Raw genomic sequence first — 21,902 nt, forward strand, 5'->3', positions numbered from 1 at the left:
TATTCAGGTTCTACTGAGGCACAGAAACATCTCAAATTTGGTCTGGTATCAGACTGGTAACCAAGGCAACAAATGGAAACAGGGGGTGGTGTTTTTGGGGTTACAAAACAACTTTCAGGTTTGTCTGTTTTAAAAATAATTACTAACGCCACGAAAAAGCTGTTCAATTTTTTAGATCAATTTCTGATCAGCTATTCATTGTCCATCTTGTTTTTCCCCCACTATGTTTACCAATTTGTTTGGTCTTAGGAAACAGACGGCTGATCACATTTGTTGCTTCTCTTCAGGTGATATTCCGAGCAAAGCGAGGAATCAGCTACATGGGTGATGTGGTCATAGATGACATTAGCTTCCACAATTGCTCTCCTCCTCTTCCCTCAAACCAGCCATGCTCATCAGAGCAGTACGCCTGTGCGAATGGCCACTGTATCCCTCAGGACAACTTGTGTGACTTCATCAACCACTGTGGGGATAATTCAGATGAGAACCCCTACATATGCAGTGAGACCCTCTCACTCATGAGTCCTGACTAAAGCTGATTACAATCGAATAGCTTTGACTGATGGTTTTTGTGCTGCAACCTTTCAGAGGGTTTCAGTGGACGCTGCAACTTTGAATTTGACCTCTGTTCCTGGCGCCAGTGCCAGGAGGATGACTTTGACTGGCTGATAAAGGCGGGCAGTACCCCAACAGTTGGAACCGGGCCATCCAATGACCACACCCTCAGAGACCCGTCTGGACACTACCTCTACCTGGAGAGCTCTTTTCCACAAGCAATCAGCGACACCGCCCGAATAATCGGACCCTTATTGAGCAGCAGGAGCTCCAGTTGCAAGGTCAGAGTAACACCAAAGAGGCTCAGAGACGAAAGGATGTTTTGATGCAGTCACAAAAAACTTTTGACTTTTTTTAAATGGCACATTTGAAAACCAAACAAACCATCAAATATTATTTAAATGCAAAACTTGCTTAAAATTCAGCACAGAAAACTGTATTAAAACAACTGAAGCCACTAACAGAACATGCCAACCCAAGAATGTGAGTTAGATCTGAAATATGCAACACTATTTTCAGTTTGACTTTTATTGCACTGCAGTCAGTAGGAACTTCACTTCCTAATCGGTGCACATGCATTTCACAAATATTACCATTATGCTTTTTGTTGTTTGCTGTCAGTTTTCATGATTTTTTATTTAAACTCAGAAATTAATTTAAATGTGAGGCAGCTGCTGTATGTCTACTTTCTTCTCAAATTCTGTAACTCCAAGATTATTATACAAGTCAGATCTCACAGAACAGAGGTGGTGCTGGTGGAAAAACAAAATAAGTCTCAGCCTGAAAGCCGAGCAGTCGCAGTCATGTACTTTTGGCTCCAGAAAGACATTAAAAAATGTGGTTTTTTTGGGGGGGGAAATGGACATGATTTTCTTTCAGCATCACAGGGATGTCCAGCGTTTTTTAGTCTTTGAGGTTGCCCCTTCATAATTTCAAAATGTCCTGAACATTTTCCTGAACAAAATCTTCTGTCTCCAGACTGCCTAAGTTAAATGTCTAATAAGCAATAGCTATAAGGATTTAAATGACAATATAGGATATAACCTACTACACAGACTCAGAAATAAAATGTTATTGCTGGTTTTAAACAATAAATTAAAAAGCACATAAAACTGAGTTGTGTTAATATTTTAAATACACCTGTAGTAATTTTGTGTGTTTTTTAGAGCAAACGTGCGCCTTTTAATAGTCCTAAAGGGGGAAAAGTTAAGGTGTTCTGCTGACTCTCAACTATTTAATATTTAATCCAAACTATGGTTAAGGATACAATAAAAAAAATGATTGTATATGTAATAATGACATTTTTGTTTAATTTGAATTATTTAGTTGAACAGAAATTAAAGTAATACTTTACACTGACTCATGAATTTGTTTACTTATTTTAGCAGCAACGCTGAACTAAGAAGGAAAATTATTTACGTTAAATCTCACACAAATGTAGTTTCACTATTTCAATCGGAGGTGCATGCTGGGATATTATGTAAGCATTATCTAACATTTTAATCAGCCTCTTTCCTGACTTTCCATGAAGCCAAACTAACCAACTGCTGATTACATGAGAGTAATAGGATTTTTTTTTAGGAGGGGGGATTTATTCCACCTTTAGGAGAGATTTTAATGAATGTCTGACACATTTTCTGGCTTGTACCTACAGAAAAAACTTTTATATAAAACAAAGCCGCTAGAAACCATGTGCACTAATATTGTGTGTCCTGCTGAATAATGTCTGTCAGTTTTCCCTCTAACCTGATCCGTCAGTCAATTAAAATGGAAGAGGAGATGACTGAAGAATCAATCAATTCTATGACCGACTGAGTGGATGAAAGATAAATTACTTTTACGTTTTCCTCTAAAATCTGTAATGAGAAATTGTAATCCGGCAATAAGCAAACCATGGCAGAAAAAAATAGTATTTGTATGATTCAAATAAACACATATTTTTTTAAAACACTTACAAAATGATTTATCTTTTTTGTTCAGATGCGCTTCTTTGTTCATATGTCTGGAGATGGCATCGGAACGCTGAGCGTGTTCATCAAATTTGATGGACATCTGGATCTCCTGCTGGAGTTGACAGGAGATCAGGGGAACTACTGGCAGATGAGGGAGATCCCACTTAGCCATCACAGAGATTTCCAGGTGGTGTTTGAGGGCAAGGTAGGTCGCAGTGAAAAGGGCGACATCTGCCTGGACGATATCACCTTCTCTCCTGGATGCCTTTTGGGCCCTGAGGTCTCCGTGGAAAGCACATCTGCACCTCCACCAGGTACTCACTTCACTTCTGCTTTGTTCACGTCAATCTAAAAGGATAAAGTTTATGCATCTCATGTGATGAAACTATGCTTTTTCATTTAATTTTTTACCCTAAAAACTAGATTTTAAGACTTCATTATATTAATTAGGGTTTTACTTTGTAAACTGATTTTCTAAATGCTAATATTTTCCATTTTTATCCATAACACGAGCACCTATAAGGGATGATAATCAGTTCTAATGAATATAATGCAGCAAAGAAAATGATTATTTTGTAAAACAAACATTAATTAGATTTTTTAATCATAAAATGTTCTTTTTTTAATGTTTATAGTAGAATTCAAAACAAATGCTATGAAAAGTTGTTCAATTTTTAAACTTTTTAGACTTTTTTTAGAAGAGAAACTGTCATTATTTGCATTCAAAAGTTTAAAGAAAAAATTCACAACTGAAAACGAAACAAAAAAAATTAAAACAGGAAGTTTTTACATGTAAACACAATTATACAGAAACTTTGAGGCCTAAATTAGTTGCGCAAACTTGAAAATGCTAAAAATCTGTTAATTTAAATAAAAACAACAAACACATCACAATGTTGAAAGAGAGCATTCCTTGCAGTCTAAAGACAAAAAAGACTATAAATTTATGAAAATCAGATGAAACTCAGCAGAAAGGTGACTTGGGAGTCTAGGAATACTGTGCAGCGTTGCCATGGTAACTCAAGCACACTCCCTCATAATGCTGAGCAGGCTGACAAGAACAGGAAGCCCTGATAACAGTTCCCATACAGTGGACGAACAGTTCACACTCGATTTTCATACTGGACAATAAAAATGGTAATTTCTGGTTTCGTTTGGTTTTAGCCAAACATGTTTTCTCTTTGTGAGATGCAGACATTTGGCTTCATGGCTGGAGCAAACAGGGTTGCATGACTTAGTTCATTTGTAAACATTTCGTATTGTGGGTCCCCTCTACATTTATGCAATAATAATTTCAATAAATAACTCAATTTTGAACTGAACTTTTCTTTATTTTTTAATAAGTATTTAAAGCTTTGTTTGAGATAAAACTGGTTCCATGAATCTTTGACATAAAAAAAAACATTTTAAGGTGCAGTCATGTCAGGGATTAGGAGTTTTTATTTAGGATCCTGTTGGATTTCAGGTAAATCCTTGTGTTTTTAACTTTCTGGGTTCACAACAAAATGAAAATAGATAGATTTTCTGTCACGCTTTGGCAAGCAGGTGCAGGGAAGAACCACAAACCAAGATGTAACAAAAGGTGTATTAAAAAAAAGTAAAGGCAAGGAGAGCATAGCTAGAACACAAAATGAGCCGATACTAAAGGCTGGAGGGGAGTTCTTAAATGTTAAATGTTGTGTGGCTGATTAGCAAAGTGGAGGCAGCGGTGACCGCTCCAAGACGGACGCACTGGTGAAGGGGCGAAACCACAGTCAGCCTGCACAGAAACCCAAATAACAAAATAGAAAAAAAAAGAAATAAATAAAATACAGCCAAGCAAGCAAAACTTGACATTTTTCAGTGGATCAAGAAGTGGAATTGGTAGATAATTTACATTAGGTTTCCATTTGGAGTAGAAACAAAACAAAAACCAAAAATTAATAAATACTTTATGAAGTATAAAAATAAAACCAATAGAATGCCTTAACCGTCACTGTCGAAATCAAGCAGCACAAATACATTTCTATTAATGTTGCAGCAGGAAATACACCTGTGCATGAATGGTTTTGCACCCTTTACAGCTTGATTTATTGAGACTCCTAATGGAGACGAACCATCTGTGTTTTCTGAAAGATGAAGGGTGAAAAATGTTTACCGACAAGATAGTGCACAGTTTCTATGGCTCTATAAAATCAAGAGAGCGATTGGGTGTGTTTAATGTTGCCAGATAACGGCAGCGACCTTTGACAGCTTCAGAGTAAATCTTAGAGCTTAACCTCATAGTCAGACAGACAGTGAGTCACATAGATAAAAGGAAACATAAAAAATATTAGCAATGAAACAGCAGCATCTTAGCTTTTATCATTAATTTTGAACAACCCAGCTGTTTAATAGCCTCCAATATAGTCTTTACTTAGATTTACTTAAATTAATTTAGCATAGATCTTACTTTAAAAAAAACCTGCATCATTCTTAGGACAGTTTTTTAATTAAACTTCTATCTTTTATTTAAAACTTAGTGGATGACTTTGCTGTGGAGCTGGAAGTGCCAAACTCAATTTTCTAGATTTATAAAAAATTGTCTCTAAGTCAGTAACTGTTGTTTTGATTACTTTCATCAGGATAATTTGCTCTGCAAAATAAATTAGAGAATAAATTGCTTTGCTGACATTTTGAAGGTGAAATGGATAGCTCCCAAACTATTGTATTAAAGTTTTATTAATACAATAATTAAGCAACATCTCAGCAAATTTGCTGTATGTGCACAACCAAAATGTCATGGTTATGCACTTTGCATCAAGATACCCCACACACTGTTTTAGCATTTACTCAAGAAAAACAAAAACTGGTGAAAGTTGAGGGCCTTTTAATGTGACGTGCACACTTTCATATTGCTGCTTTTCCCTTGTTGACTGTCTGTCTGCATTTGTCTGTGTTGCATCAGCATTCAAAGCAATTGGCTCGCCTCCTCTGAAAAAAAATCCTGCGGGAATACTAATTATTCCCCCGTTACAGTAGAAACAGTCTTGTGTCATATCTCATGCAGTAATGCATGCTAATGATGATTCCTCGCTGCAGTTAATTACCAGAAGTGTCTGACCGACAGCTTATCCCATTAGTCTTTGCTCAGCTGAATGTATGCACTGATGTTGAGGAGATATTTCGAGTGATGATGATTAAGGTTAAAAATCAGTGACCAACAAAAACAAGTATTTTTCCCCTTCAAGAGTAACGTTTAGGCGTGTTGCAAAAAAATACTTCCAGGAGAAGTATTTGTAAAAAAATTGCTATAAATTAGACAAATTCTTGTTCTGGTCCACTATTTTCTACCTGTGATAATATGCAGTATGTTTATATATGTTTGACTACAAGTGAAATGAAACATGAATATAAGTTTTTCTAAATATTAAAAAAGGGACACATTTCTTAGGTGAGATGCTTTAGTATAGGCAGAGTAAATGCCCCAAGGGACCAGAGGGATATGAAACATGACTTGAAGGTTAAGTCTTGCAGTAAAGTGTGGATCATGCTGCCATTAAAGGCCCAGGAAAGTGAGAAGGATAAAATCTGTTCTTTCAGCATCATGGCAGCTGCAGGCTGCAGAAGAACAGTAACACTGATGAGAGCAGAGACAGCGGGAAATGTAATTATATACTGCTGCCCCTGAGGGGCTCGTTCTTCCACAGCTTCCATCCATACAAAATCACATGATGGGGCTAAGCATTGGTGAAGAGTTATAACAATATTTTAATTTCATGCTGATTATCTATAAGTCCACTTTTAAACTAGACTAACATTACCATTGATATTTTTTTTATCAATATTTGTGTTCAAATGATTTTAATCTACCAATAATAATCTAGCAAAAAAGAAAAGAAAGACAATTTAAAAAAATTTGAAAACAGTTTTATAAAGTTCTTCACAGGCTGTTATAAAGTTGCCATTCCAATAATCTTTTGATCAACTTTCAAAATGTTTCCAGTGGTCTTTTAAAAAAAAAAGTGTTGCTTTTTAGGACATAGTTTCTGCAGAGCAGCAGGAGTTCATTATAAATTCACCCCTGAGTTGTGGGCTGAACTCTTGGTGTAGAATAAGCCTGCCCTTACTTACCCATGATCCCTTTATTTACACTCTCTCCCACTACTTTACAACCCTTCACAACCCCAACCTAACATTAGCAGTGCAACAAGATTTGTACGCGATATTGGAGCTACACAGTTTTGAGCCAGATGCCAACAAAGACATGAATGATTTTGGTTGTCTACAAGTGGATGCATCAGAATGGAGCAGAGTAGGGAGGACTGTAGCATCTACGTCCTTGTAACAAGCTTTTCCAAAAAGAAACATTCAGAAATGCAATCTTAAGCTAAATTTCATTTGTATACTGGATGTCCTCCATGATCTGAAAAATTCCATCACAAATTCCAACACAATATTCCTTGGAGTCCGTCTTTACTAAAAAACGTAATCAGCACAATACTATTCACATCTTTATTTGAATCTCACATTAAAGTACCAGAAAGGTAAAAAGGAAAAAAAAAACTGGCAAGATAGAATTTCCTTTAATTCTGTGGATTCAAATGTGCATCTGTGCACCAAAATGTGCATCTGTGAATTCCGGACTGCTGTAGTTACTGCAGTATATGCTACAAGTCCCCTTTGTATTAAAACAGATATGCAATTTAGTGAAAGTTAGATGAATTAGCTGACATTTCCAGAGTAATGGATGCAGAAGATTGCAATTGTTATTAGAGAAGTGGGATGCCAGGCACTTCAGAAATGAGTTTTTCATTAAAACTAATCCACTTACACTTTCGGTGCAACAGTGAGGCAGCAGGAGCTGTGGCTTCCTCGCTTCATATGCTCTTTTGTTGGGGCGCATTGCTTCTGGTCCTGTGCATTTGAAGAGGAACAAAGGATTAGGGAGGACTTATGCTGCTTTCTTTCCTTTTAATTACAGCGAACACCCTTCTTCATCACCCTTCAACTCCCATTCTAACACCCCCAAAGATAAGCACTGACCCCACTGGAATGCTCAGCTCTAAAAGAAGCAGAGCCACCCCGTCCAAAGCATTGCGACCAATGATACAGTAATAGGGGTTTACAGCCCCAACTGTCTTTGTCTCCCTAAGCCTCTTAAAGAGACCCTAATGCAGCATTCAGAGGGTTTTTATATTCCCAATTTGAAGTTAATGCTTCAATCCTATTGAGCTGTTGAAAATGGGAAAACATCTGCGTTAGTTTGACAAGATTCAAAATTAGCTTGAGTGTCTTCTTGCATAGTTCTACAATGCTGTTTTCAATAGAGTCTAGTGCTGGTGGAAGCATGAAAGTTTAATTATTGTACTAATTAATGTTTGATTGATTAATTGGTTTATTCCAAGCAATTGCTAATCCATTAAATATAATGATTGTCAAGTAGACTTTGATTAATTGCTACAAAAGGAGTAGGAAGAAACAAACCTATACTATCCCATCCCCATCATGCTTTACCTAACTTTTTTTTAGTTGCCATAACCTAGTTTATTAAGATTTTTTTATGTTATTAATACTTCTTCAAATGCAGATCATTTATCAAATAAAGATTAAGTGCTCATTGAGTATAATCATTGTGGGTAGCAGTGATGCTTCCTTTATACAAATCAAAGTCTTACCTCAGGTGTTGAAACTTAGTTAAGATGAATATTTTTTTTAACTTGTCACAAATTGTGATTTAACTGTTTTAAACAATCTGTGGAGACACAACAGGCAATTTGGAGACACAACAGCAGTTTGCGTTAACTCATTGTAAGAGCAATTTTGACCTGTCAACGATGTCCTGGACCTAAAAAATGAAAATAAACACAAGTCTCAAAGACACACTCCATTGAAAATTCTGTTTTTGGTGTTTGTGGCATTTTTCTGATACCAGAGGAGAAAAATAAGCTCAAAAATGAATTTCTGAGTCTTTCTTTATTCAAATCATTGTGAATCAGGAGCTGACGGAAAAAAAAAATGTCCTCTCCATCTTTGATCCCGCCTACAACTCAGAAGCAAATTTCTACTGAACTCCTGCTGCTCTGAAGAAATTCTAATTAAAAGACCACTGGGAACACTTTGAAAATAAATAAAAAGATGATCGGACAGGGTCTTTTAACTCTTATGGTCAAGTCTCAAGTCTTTACTTGTGAGATTTAAGTGCAACTCAAATTTTAATCTTAAATTTCAAGTTCCCATTTCTGGTGCATGGTCAGTAATGTGTTATTTCGTCCCAAAAAATGCACAGAAAAAAACTTCCAAGTCACCTAACAACAGCTAATTTAATTTTTTTTTTATGTTTTAAACTGCATTTATACATTTTTATTTGGGGAAATAGAAAACCTAAATTATTTTTTGATCAGAATTTGTTCAGAAAATGACAAATCTCTTGTTCTTCAAAGTTTGTAGGTCAATAAGGAGCAGCAGCAAAGCCAAATCGTCTGTTTGTCCTTGTTTTTTGACTTTATGCAAAACAGGAACATACAGCACAGGAGCTTTTCAGCTTCACATTTGGCATAGAAGCAACATCATTAGAATACTTTTCCGGCCACACATACCGTAATGTTAAATTAATCTTTCATAGTGTCATCTCTCATATGTCAAATTTCTGCCCCCGAGGTCCATCTTTCTCTTGAGTAAATTGCTGGTAATGCAGAAGCATGCCAGCAGTTCCAAAGGTCAACGTCCTTCAAAAGGAGATTTTGGGCTCATTTACTGCATCATGTAATGAGTCTGTCTGCAATAGTGCTCTCAGTCTTATAGACTTTCAAACTCTCCTTTGAGATATCTTTGCAGAAACTGGATCAAGTAGCCTCAGTGCTGCTAAAGAAGCAGCTCTCCTGGTGATTAAATCACACAAATGGAATTTTCCCAAATTGAGTGATATTGTCTTTCATTTCCAGGCTTTTGTCCTCCAGGCTACATTGTTTGCGAAAAAGAAGGGTGTTACACTTCAGAGCAGATTTGCGACTTCACAGAAAATTGTCCAGATGGCACAGATGAAAGGAATTGTGGGACTTCCTGCTCCTTTGAGAACGGCCGCTGTGGCTGGAAGAGCTCGCTGGCTGATAATTTCGACTGGGCGCTGGGTACCGGATCTGTCCAAAGCATACGGCCTCCATATGATCACACACTGATGAGTGAAAATGGTACGTCCTTTGCTACGCTGATGCAAAGAAAAATACTTAAACTATTGTATTCAGTTTAAACTGTAATGTTCTGTAATCTACATTATCATTAAACAAATTAGGAAGCGACATTTTTCCCATTTTCAGAAGGAAATAGCAGAAAAAACAAAAAACTATTAAGAGCTAAACTGCTGTGTTTGCACTCTGCAGTGTTTAATTCAGGGTTTGGACAAAATCAATGAGCTTTTTCACAGCGAGTGAATGTGCAGCACCTGAGAACTTGGGTGATGCAGGCATGACATTCCATTATGCAAGGTTGGTGGTAAAATGCCATATGCAAACACACAAATGTAAGTTTCCTTACAAAAGACTTCTGAGAGAAAGGCAGTCAAAAGTTAACTAAAGAAATGAATGCATGTAGTCAAGTGTTAGAAAAATCAAAATCATCTAAGATTTCAAATTAGGCAGTTTTTAAAGGAAACAAATAAATATTATGAATTAAAACATTTAGCTTTAAATGTCTTCTTAAATTTAACTCCTTCAGACAAATGGCAAAGATCAAAAGATGGATGTGTGCTTACCTCCTTTTCAAACCAATGTTCTCATGCTCTTATGATGGATTGTCTTTATCCGTAAATAAATAAACATATAAAGGTTCTTATTTACCTCTTTCAGGACATTTCCTCTATCTGGAGGCAACACCAGTGGGCCTCAAAGGTGATAAAGCCCACATTAGAAGCTCAGTTTGGAAAGAATCTAGTGCCATCTGCAAACTCTCCTTTTGGTACTACATTTCCCATAAGGCCTCTGGGACCATTCGGTTGCTAATCAAGGTAAAACCTCTCTAATCATTTTAATTTGATGTCCTGCCATTTTTATGATGTTCACTTGAACCCTGGGGATCTCAGCATATCAGCTAGTGTTTTTATCTATGAATCTGAATCTATGGTGGTGAATTCATAGGAAAATGTAGGGTCGACAGTTACCTGTCACCCACAGCAACTGTGCTTCTTCCAGCTGTCAGAAAGATTTGTATTGGTTAGGCATCTAGTAAATGTAAGCTTGTTGCTGAATGCAAAGTTTAAAACCTTTATATTCTACCTTGTAGCCAGGTGTTCTCACATCACGATTCGACTTTAACCATTTTCACTAAAGGTCAGCATGCAGGCTTTGAACCATCCCTACTGGTAATGTGTGGCACAGTAGAGCAGGACATTACCTGCGTCCTTGAGTGCTGCGGAAACAGACTTGAAAACGGGTCAGAAAGGATCAAACGAGTCTTTGAAAGGTGTTTTTTTTTATTCGTCAGACTTCAGGACTAAATGCAGTGTCTTTCAAAATGAAACATGATTGATTGTTGTAAAAGGAAAGATACGATGGTATTTTCAAAACATGATGATTTAGTATTCTGTGCAAGATTTTGAATGAAAGTGACCTAATGGTTTTGGAGTCTTAACATTTAGCTGATTTTATTTTGAAAAATATACAGCACATTCGAGAGAGAAAAAAAGCCAGTTTCCCCTTTTTTATTTCCTTTTTGTCCCCTCAACAGGAAATTAGAAAGCATCATTATACCCAGAATACCTTTGAAAACATGGGATGAAACTCTAAAAAAGATTAAAACTGCTTGTAATACCACAGAGCTACTCTAGCACAACACTATTCTAGAAAGCTACTTTGATAAAAGTCCCTTTGTATCCAAAGCCGTGTATAAACATTATATTAAGGCAGCAAATCATTTTCCCTCAGAAACACAAGTTCAGAGATGATCGTTCTTGGCTCTTCATCCAAGCGTGCGATTATGAGATTCGGAGAAAAATCAATAACTGAGTGCTGTTATGTGCTGTTACAGCATCTCACTACACAGGGCTTATGTTAAGAGTGCATGACCTGGCAGGTTCAAAGGCATTAGCACTTAGAGATTATTGTTTTAAGCTGGTTTTTACAACTTCATAATAGTTGATGGTCACATATTTGTTTATCCTGACTACTGTATTAAGAAGACACAAGATTTACAACCATTGTAAACACTTCTATGATGTTTAGGCATGATGCATGCAGTGGTGGAATCAATACAAATTTAAAGAAAAATTATGCAAAAAGGGGATTGATAATATCTATGAAGAAAGGAGGATGTTTACCTTCCTACAAATTCATAAAAAGTTGATTTATCGGTTATTTGAGGCATCTGGCCCAAATATACACATGTAAATCTTAAACCACATATATCAGTCTAAAATGATTAATTAGTAAATAAAAATATAGAAGGCTTGGGCTTGCATATCTTGAAAAAAATTTGAAAGAAAGCCTAAAATATTAGTGGAGCAGAAACATATGGAAGTTCTCCTACTTAAAAAGATGAGAAAGGTCTGAAATTTTCACCATGGCCTCAACTATAAAAGACAAAAAAAGAAAAAAATCCAGAAAATCCTATTGTCTCTTTTTTTAAAGAATTTATTGGTAAATTATGATGGAAAATAAGTATTTGGTCAACAACAAAAGTTCAACTCAATACTCTGATGTATGCCCTTTGTTGGCAATGACAGCAGTCAAACATTTTCTGTAAGCCTTCACAGGGTTTTAACTGACTGTTGCTGGTATTTTGGCCCATTTCTCCATGCAGATCTCCTCTAGAGCAGTGATGTTTGGAGGGGGGGGGGGGGGTCAACTCCCTCCAAACGTTTTCTATGGGGTTGAGATCTGGAGACTGGCTTGGTCTTGGTCATTATGAAGTGTGAAGTGTGATTATTATTATTTATTATTATTATTATTATTATTATTATCACTATTTAAGGTTGTGGACAGGTTTCTTTTATATACATAACCAGTTCAAACAGGTTCCATTAATACAAGAAGAAGTTACAGGTCTGTGATAGCCAGAAATGTTACTTATTTATAGGTGACCAAATATTCTTTTGCAACATAATTTACATATAAATTCTTTAAAAATCAGACAATGTTGCATAATTGGTGGTTCACTAAATACTGCCCCACTGTATGTCAGTATACTTTTCATGGTCTGTTTAACTGTACTGTTATTTCCCAGATTTGATGTGACAAAGCTGCACTAGATCTTTTTTTAACACATCAAAAACATAGTTCTGTCACAGAAAAACAAAGTTATCCTTTACTGTAGTTATGTTTGAAATAAGAAAAGCAGATTTCCAAAAGAGGCAAAAAGAGTCAGCTGATAAGAAGCTTGTAAGACTATTACTACTTCAGTAAAATTAAAAATCCATGAATATAAATTGGATTTCAGTTTGACAGCACATTCAATATGTGGTTAAATGTTTGGGTCCAATGAAAAATGCATTTTATTTTAACTGCAAATTTGCTTTTTTTTCCTATAAGGTAATAAATGAAATTATTTTCTGTTTGCAAGTCAACAAGCCTAAGATTTAGATCTGCAGATAGTGTTATGTGAGGATGCTTTTACAGATTGAATTTTTACTCCATTACATAAACTCTGGATAAATCCTGCTGCACTGATTTCTAGTAATCTGTGTTCTAACAGTAACAAGATTATTTTAAGCCAGAGCTGCAGCAGAGGAGACTGCATGCGCCTGCGTCACCCCTAGGGTGTACTTTAATAGGCTTTCAGCAGCAGAGTAAAGTGACATTGGTTGTCCTCCAGTTTTCAGAACATTAGACAAAAATAGTTTTTACTGCAGTCCAGTCTCTGGTAACAGTCTTGTAATATCAAGTTGAGAGTGAGATTTTTTTCAAAGATGTTTTTGATATTTGTTGATACGTTCGCCTTGTTGGAGTCAATTATGACACAAAAAAGTGACACCAACAATGAGAAGTCAAAGACCTACAGGTTATCCATCCATGCATTTTCTTAACCTGGTGTGTCTCTTTCGAGATCTGAGACCCTTTATTCATTTTTGAGGGACTCTTTAGAAAAACCAGTTAACCTATGAAGCATGTTTTTGAACTGTGGGGAGGAAGCCAAAGTGCCTGGAGAAAAAAAAGCATAAGGAGAGCATGCAAACTCCACACAGAAAGGTCCCAGATGGGATTCAAACCAGGGCATCCTCGCTATCAGGCAACCACTGCACCACCGTGCAGCCCACTGCGCAAAAAACACTATACACTGTGGTTTTGCTAAATAATGAGATCATGTTCAACTGTAATTAATCTCAGCGTAATGCTTTAAACTCTAAACTTTGTTTGGGTGCTGTCATGCTGCCAGAGGATTTCCCACAATTAACCATCAGGATTTTCAAGAGTCTTTTTTAAGTTCCATCTGATCTTTCTCATGTTTTGATGAATCTGTTTAATTTAAAAGTTTGCCAGAGAGACTGGTGTTTTTGCACTTCGAGAAGTGGAATTAAAAGATTTAAAATGTATTTCAAATTGTAAAAATACTACTTAAGAATGTACTGCATGTAGCAACTTAAACAATAACCTTTATCTAATTTATTGGGAAACTGTGTCTCTTTGAAGTGTATTGTATTTTTCAGTTTGTTTCAGTCCACAGCACTTTGCGATTTCAATTCTTGGTAGTGTTTTTTTTTAATTATTGCTTTATTGAACCACTTCAATCATCCTTTGATCCATTTTCAAAGCATTCTCAGTGATTATGATCATATGATTATTGCAATTCTTAAAAGTTGTTTTCTTGAACATAGTATCAACAGAATGGCAGTAGTACATCAGAAAATCGCCTCCTAGTTGTGGGCAGGACTGTTGGTGGAGAGCAACCCCGCCCCTTCTTCTCCTGGTTACTGAGAGCTCTCTGTTCACATGCTCTACCACTGGCTTACAGCCCCATTACTGGTCCAACAAAAACGGCAAGCAATATTGGAGCTATCCAGCTGCACAGTTTTGAGCCAGATTCCATCTGGAATGAGGAAAACTTAAGATGTTCATGGATCTATTTGTCTTCAAGTGGATACATCAGAATGGAACGAAGCAGTGAGCATGTGACCCACCCAGCTTTCTTTCTGCATAACAAATGCCATATTTTTAAAATGAGCCTTTTTTGACAACAATTTAATTAAAAAATGTGTCATTTTTAGCTTAATTTTCTTACAGAATGCCCTCCATCATCAGAAAAATGCCACAAGATCATGTTAAAAACACATTTTTCATTAGAATAGTTATTTAAATGTTATTTCTGTTATTTCCCTTTGGCTATCTCTAGTGCAGTTCTTCCAGGATAATTGTGGTGACAATGAAGTGATATAAAATATCAGGTGACACTGCTGGCTCATTGAGTAAAAAGTCCACAAAGCTCCTTTCAGAGCTATTTGCTGCTTTTAAACTTTATTAGTGATGATTAAGTGCCTGGAAAATGCCATGGGAAAGGCAAAGTGGATCTCAAGAGGAATACACTGGGGTTTGTCTTCTAATACGTTCCATATGTAGCATGAGAGATATCCATTACCATAACTCAAAAAGAACAGTCTGTAAAGCAGGTCTCCAGGCAGGGAACTTATTACTAGCATGTTATGCTAATGAGAGTTTAATGATCTCCTCTCTTGTGGAATTCAACCAACCTTTTCCGGCAGCAGAACTCGGTTTCCATCAATGTTTGTTGAAGCTGCATTTTGTTGACACGAATCAAGATGTGAAAAAGCTAATTTTTTGACAGTGATTTCTGCTGCAGCTTTGAATGCACTTCCAAGTATGTTAAGTGAAAACACATGGTTGCCTTTTTGGCTTCTCGTCTCTGCAGACAGAGAATGACTTAACGGAGGTGTGGAACAAAACGGGACATCAGGGGAACGAGTGGAACCATGTCGAGGTCCCTCTGAGGAAACTGAGGAACTTTGAGGTGATATTTGAGGGGATCCGGTCGAGGGATGTAAGCGGCGGAGCTGCATTAGATGACCTGGAGTTCATTGACTGTGCTCCAAGTAGGTCACATACAGAGATATTACACACAGGTTGACCTCTCACCTTTCACCCCAGTGAGAAATCATATGGGTGCTGCTGCTGTGTGTTGTGCTTCTTCTGTTTTTACTCGTTGTATCTGAATGGTGACAAAAAGTTACATTTAAAACTGAATCCTCAAACGGTTACTATTGAAATAATAAATAAAATGGAAAAGATGGGTGTTGAAATGGCATTATGCAAAATGGAGTGGGGCAATCTTTGCACCTGACAGAATCATCATTGGCTAGAATTCAGTGAACCTCTGTTCATAAATGATTAATTATGTCTGCCCTGATAAAATGCAAATCTACCCCGTGGCTTCTTTCATTTTAGTTTAAAAGTCAGAAAAGGCATATATTCACATTTTAAACTTTAAGTTTGAAAGGTTGATGCCTTTTTTCTATTTTCTTATTTTATTCAGTTTTTAATCCAACAGCCGTCACCACTCTAAGCAATAAAAAAAAACATTGTTTTTATTAGGTTTGAAACAAAAATAGACAGACAATGATTTAACAGTGTGCAGTTTCCATTGCGATTGATAATTTTAATTTTTTTTGATTGATTGATTGATTTATTATCCACTAATCGTCTGAATTTATGCTTAATTGCTGCATTACGACTAGTTGGCACCTTTAGAATTTGTTCAACCCTTAGTAGTCCACAGCCTTTTTGAGAGTTTTTCTACTTTAAATGTTGCTCTAATGATCTAGTTTAAAACAGTTTTTTGTGGCAATGTTTGATCTCCATCTTTTTATTGAAACCCCAGCTTTTTTATTTTACTTATTATGTTATGTTACACAGTAATTACTTAACAAACCTGAAACTGTGGAAAAAAATAAATTCTAAGTAGAAAATGTGGTCATATGTTTATGCAAAAAGGTTAAGGTTAAAGTTTTATAGCAACAATAAAATGAGTAAATCCAAAAACAAAACAAAGACAAGATCAAAGGATGGAAAAAATAACAACTAAACATTGATTACGGTAAGCCATACACAGTTCCTAGAATTTATTCCAAGGTATGTGAAAATCATGTGTCATAACTCCTATGTTTGTAGTGGCAAATCAAAAAACCTTTTTGAAACCTTCAGGTTAAGTTTCATAGTTAAATGCTAATATCAGGTCATAGGAAAAAAGCAATCTGACTGGCAAATGCACCATTGAATGCAGTAACTACTATGGGTTAATAGTCCAATGACTATTCTAATTCTTCATTCTAAAGAACCAATTCATTAAATCTTCGTGAATTCCAGCATATTTAAAAACAAATGAAAATTGTAACCTGGGTTTAGCATAAAAACCTGGATAAAATACAGACATCTCTTTCTTACTTTCCTCAATCCTTCTTCTATCAAAGTAATGATCTTCACAGGCAAAGATGATTTTTCAGTGAAATTATTTCCTGGTCTTTCCATCTGATAGTTCGGGGTAGGAAATGGATTCTGTCACTGGAAAACTCTCCCTTCACAGACTCACAGACCTGAAGGCAGAGACAGCATTTCTGCAGGATGACACCGTCTGACAGATGATGTTTCATGTCCATGTTCTCAACATATGCTATAAATTAAACAGGACCTGGCATTGGGCTAAACATGTGTAAAGTGTCCCTGTTCTGCTGAGGCTGTTTCCTTCACAATCACACAAATATAAACACGGTTACAGAGGAAGACATAAACACTGAACTACAGGTGGAAAAGGAGACACAAAAACTGAAAACATATAAAGCAGCTATGTTGTGCTTATATTTATAGGGGCTGGTAAACCAATTAGTTGTCCTGCAGTCACAGACTTCATCTGCCAAAGCGGCCATTGCATCGAGTCTCACCTGGTGTGCGACAACAAGCCTGACTGCGCTGATCAATCTGATGAAATGAACTGTGGTGAGGGGAAAAAAATTATATATATATAAATATATATTAATGAAGTACTTAATAGATAAATGTGGATTTTTATTTCTATAGGTCACATTTATGACTTACCAGGTGCTTGTGATTTCAACATGGAAGAGGTTGAGTGGGAGGAGAGGTGTCAGCTCTTTCAGGATGCTGATGATGATTTTGATTGGAGGATCAGTCAGAGAACGGAAACTCCAGGAGCTGGACCACAGACTGACCACAGTGCAGGTTTGTTGCTGTTTCATCCAAAGTTTTAAGTTTTTTTTGTTTGTTTGTTTTTTGACATTGTCAGTATATTCATCTTTGGAAGAAACAAGTACAGTCTGCATCGTGAAAACAGAAAAATAATGAAAAACAGCCAGCTACTGCATCTGTCAGAAAATTGTCATGCCTTTTTATTGTCCTGCCGGGACCTTCCAGTTGCTTTGTGGTAATCAGTCACTAAAAGGCTAATGATTCAATACCTTAAAGATACCAATTAGTAGAAGTGTCTCACTGGGCAAACCACTAAACCCTTTAGTGTCCTCAGTGTGCAAATTTACAGAGTTCACATTAAAAGAAAAAATAATAATTTTCCAGTGTTTTTTTTCCTTATATACATTAAAAATGTGTTTTGTAAAGTTTTAATTGATTAACTAAAGGATTAAAGAATGAAAAAAATCTGCAGACTTCAAAAAATGCGCATTGCAACTTTTGTGCTAATTTGACAAAAAAAAAGTATGGTAGACTAAAAATAAAGATATTAAAAATAGTACCAACGTTATTTATTGTTGTCAAATTGGTGAGATTTTTTGAATTTTAGAAGACTTCTTCAGGTCATTTTCCTTTCATATATGAATTGTGGATTTATTTTTACACTTAAACATTAAATCTGATTATTTTTGCTGGTTACTTTGGCACCATTCTTTCTTATAATCAAGTTTTGGGCTACTTGATTCTCATGAGATTAACAAATACACAGCAGGGTGTCCTACATACTGAAACCAAACTTAGAGCATTGCTTTACAAATGTATGCTCCAAAAAAGTAATATTCCTACAGTATGGTGCAGAACATAATCAATGTCTTGTGTCTTTCAAGTGTCAACGGACATTTGTGTTTTTTCACAGCAATCTGCAAATTAGCTTTGGTTGTGGCGTTTAATGCACAGATTCCTTTCATGTTTTTTTTTAATTAAAATGAGAAATAGAGATTTCAACCAATAATCTCTCAAAACTAAGAAGAAACCGCTTCAGGTTTAAGCTCACTGACAGCTCATTGCGGTGCCTTTGTAGTTGCAGCTTGACAGCTGGGAAACAGTTGTGAAAGGGGGGTTAATAAAACATACTGATGAACGTCAGTTCAAGTCAGACTGAGCTTAGCATCAAATGTAAATGAGATTTTTTTATATATATATACGTGTGTGTGTGTGTGTGTGTGTGTGTAATCAAACAGTGCACTGCTCAAAATAATTACTTATTTGCTTATGCTGCATGTCCATTATGGAGACTGACTTCTAGGCTCTCTCTTCTTTAGCTTTTCTTTATCATTTCTCTTTTATTTGTGTTTGTTGTTGATGATACTGTTATTATGTGGCTTATATTATTATTTTATTGCATATGTGGGGATGGTGTTTTTGCGTTCTTGTTTGTTTGTGTACATGACATTGAGCTGTTCTTTTTTCATGAAAGGTGCTTTAGAAATAAAATTAATTTGAATTTGAATTTAATTCAAATTTGATTGAAACAAAACAAAATCCTTCTTGTAGGATTTCTAACCGTTCCTGTGTCCTAACACTTTGGAGAAAAGTAGTTTTTCAAGGGTGTAAAAAACATTACTCTTGTGAGATGTTACTTTAATTGCTCCTAAGTCAGTGCTTTCAGCTCTTGTCGGCCAGTTGAGTTTATCGATCGAAGAGATAAATATGGCTGTTTGGTAGAGGGCAGGGCTTATGATCTTACAACAGAGCTAATCAATAACCCAGATTCAATGCAGACTAAAATAGTCTAATGATTCTGCAGCACAAACTGTCTATAGGTCAGAGCATCAGAATGAAAAGACTGCATCTGTGCACCGTTAGTCTTATAAAGACAGCGAGTCAAAGAATCTGGTGTCACCGATGCATGCGGTGGATTGTAATGGACCTAAATCCCCCTTAAATCATGTGGAAGACTTCCTTTTGGCTTTGCAGAGATCCTGTCTTGTGTCCAAGTCTAGACAAATTGAAAAAGCTCTGCAGCTTTTGGATGTAGGTTTGAACATTTCTCAGTAGCCAAATTCACTCCAAGCATTTTCTATATTGGTAGCAACAGAGGAAAGTTATTGGATTTCGTTCCCGCTCTAAAGCTGAAATTGGATGCCTGTGCCCTGAATTACTTTTGTTCATCATCAATCTTTGCAATAAGTAAGTTGTTGCACTAATGTGCTGCATTTTTTCTCTCTATAGAAGGGGCTGGGAGTTTCTTGTACATACACTCAGCCCCCCAGAGAGAGGGAGACATTGCCAAGGTGACAACAAGGAATCGGTTTCCTGCCAGTATTGGTGTTTGCCATGTGCGCTTCTGGTACTTCATGCATGGCTCTGACAAGATGGGAACACTGAAGGTCACCCAAAATCAGTTATACCCTTCACACCTTTTAATCACACAGCAAACACCTGATGTTTATTTATTTTTTGTTATCTGTGGTCATATTTTCAGTTTGAAGGACTTTGTGATGTATTTCATCTCAAATGTTGTGTTTGAGATGAAATACATTTCTAACATCAAGATGTTGGTTAATCTCATCAGGTCTACACTGCAGGACCCAGTGGAACACCTTTACTGATGTGGGCAGCCACTGGAAACCATGGCAACCAGTGGAAATATGCTAATGTCATCCTGTCCAACACGGCACCTTTCAGAGTAACCTTTCAGGCAGAGGTGGGTGGGGACATGTGGACAGACATTGCCCTGGATGACATCTCATACACTTCAGAGTGTGTGGTTGCAGGTAAGTGGGGTCTTTGTACCTTCCTTCCTTTTAATTTTCCTGGCTTTCAACTATTCCAATGTCACATTTTCTTTGCTGTGCTTCAGTCGTTCTGATCCTTTCCATTTCCAAACACTATGGGCCCCTGGGGAAAGGTGTAGTGAGTTAATGGAGCTTGTTGCCCTGTAGGTCTAAATAAATTCCTTGCGGAGACTGGCTCAATGTGGAGAAACAGATCTGGGGGGGGGGGGGGGGGGGGGTAATAGGGAAGAAAAGCAATTACGTTGTATTGTGTTGCTTCCTTTCCTTTATCTTCTTTTCATCCCTTTACTTCTTTGTCGGAAATTCTTGAGGGGCAGAACTCAGAAAAACAATTTCTCTCCTAAAATATTATTGAAGCTTTCTCATAGAAGGTCGTTATTGATAGAATTTGGCTTTACATTTTTATCCGTTTGCATCTTTAGGTCCAGTTACTCCACAACCTCTGACCTGCGCTGTGGATCAGTTCCAGTGTACACACTCTTTTCAGTGTATCTCAGAGAGCTGGTGGTGTGACGGAGAACCCGACTGTATGGATCACTCTGATGAAGAGCACTGCCCCACAGTGGTACCTGGAACTCTTCCTCCTCAGGGTGACTGCCCCCCTGGGCATTATCAATGTTCAAACAATCTCTGCATCCCTTCCATCCTGCGCTGTGATGGCGTGCTGGATTGTCCTAATGGAGAGGATGAGCATCTCTGCCGTAAGTACACTTTGGTGCAGAGAGGAATGTCTTAATGTAGGGAATGTTGTTGTCTTTCAAGCGTGTGTAAAATTATATTTAAGATATTGCTAAATAAAAGTGATTCAGCGAAACAAAAACAAAAAATTCTAGAGAAATTTTTGAAACAAAAAAATTATTTTTGGATCATATGCTGACCTTACAGTCATTTTTTAAAATGTTTCCACGTGTCATTTCTAATCCAAAGAATTGCTTTAGTCAGAATGATGGTCAGTCTTACTCTTCATCCTTCCCACATCATGAACAAGAACCCAAATTACTTAAGCTCCTCCACTTGGGGCAGAAGTTCTCCACCCATCCAGAGAGGGAAAACCACCTTTTTCCAGTCAAAAACCATGTCTTGGAGAAGCTGATTCTAATTCCAGACTCTAGACTCTAAACTGCCTAAGTACACACTGATGGTCCAGGCTTGATGAAGCCAACAGAACTACATCATCTGCAAAAAAGAGAAGTAAAATCCTACAGCCCCCAACTGAACTCTATGGTCTGTTGCTGCCCTGAGAAACCCTATCTATAAAAATCAAGAACAGAATCAGTGACAAAGAACCAAAGAACACCCTCACCAGTTAACCTTCTGCTGATGATCATACCCAAAATCTGGTTGCTCTGGTTGTACAGAGGCTGCACAATTTTAGTAGGGGGCCTCAAACCCCATATTTGCAGGGCGCCTCCCACAGAACACAGCGAGGGACAAGATCAAACTTTTTCTCCAAAGAAAAAAACAAGTGGATTGGATGAGAGAGCCCGATGAATGTGATCCCC

General features: G+C 36.9%; 1 protein-coding gene and 1 long non-coding RNA gene across 2 annotated transcripts in view; one reads left to right on the forward strand and one right to left on the reverse strand.

The window, feature by feature from the left end:
- Window positions 1-21,902, forward strand: part of malrd1 (MAM and LDL receptor class A domain containing 1) — a 47,748-nt gene that overhangs the window by 14,949 nt on the left and 10,897 nt on the right. The window contains exons 15-26 of the mRNA XM_011488998.3: window positions 8-118; window positions 288-501; window positions 589-836; window positions 2,536-2,821; window positions 9,410-9,655; window positions 10,310-10,467; window positions 15,318-15,498; window positions 17,267-17,395; window positions 17,477-17,638; window positions 19,835-19,992; window positions 20,178-20,379; window positions 20,823-21,101. Coding sequence (XP_011487300.1) covers window positions 8-118; window positions 288-501; window positions 589-836; window positions 2,536-2,821; window positions 9,410-9,655; window positions 10,310-10,467; window positions 15,318-15,498; window positions 17,267-17,395; window positions 17,477-17,638; window positions 19,835-19,992; window positions 20,178-20,379; window positions 20,823-21,101 — 2,374 coding nt within the window. The remainder of the gene's footprint in view (window positions 1-7; window positions 119-287; window positions 502-588; window positions 837-2,535; window positions 2,822-9,409; window positions 9,656-10,309; window positions 10,468-15,317; window positions 15,499-17,266; window positions 17,396-17,476; window positions 17,639-19,834; window positions 19,993-20,177; window positions 20,380-20,822; window positions 21,102-21,902) is intronic.
- Window positions 3,950-8,359, reverse strand: LOC110017260. Its single transcript, XR_002292609.2, has 2 exons — window positions 7,300-8,359; window positions 3,950-4,266 (listed from the first exon to the last, which is right to left on the reverse strand). It is a non-coding gene; the product is annotated as an uncharacterized LOC110017260 (long non-coding RNA).

This window comes from Oryzias latipes, chromosome 20 (assembly GCF_002234675.1).
Source record: "Oryzias latipes chromosome 20, ASM223467v1".
Taxonomy (NCBI): Eukaryota; Metazoa; Chordata; class Actinopteri; order Beloniformes; family Adrianichthyidae; genus Oryzias; species Oryzias latipes.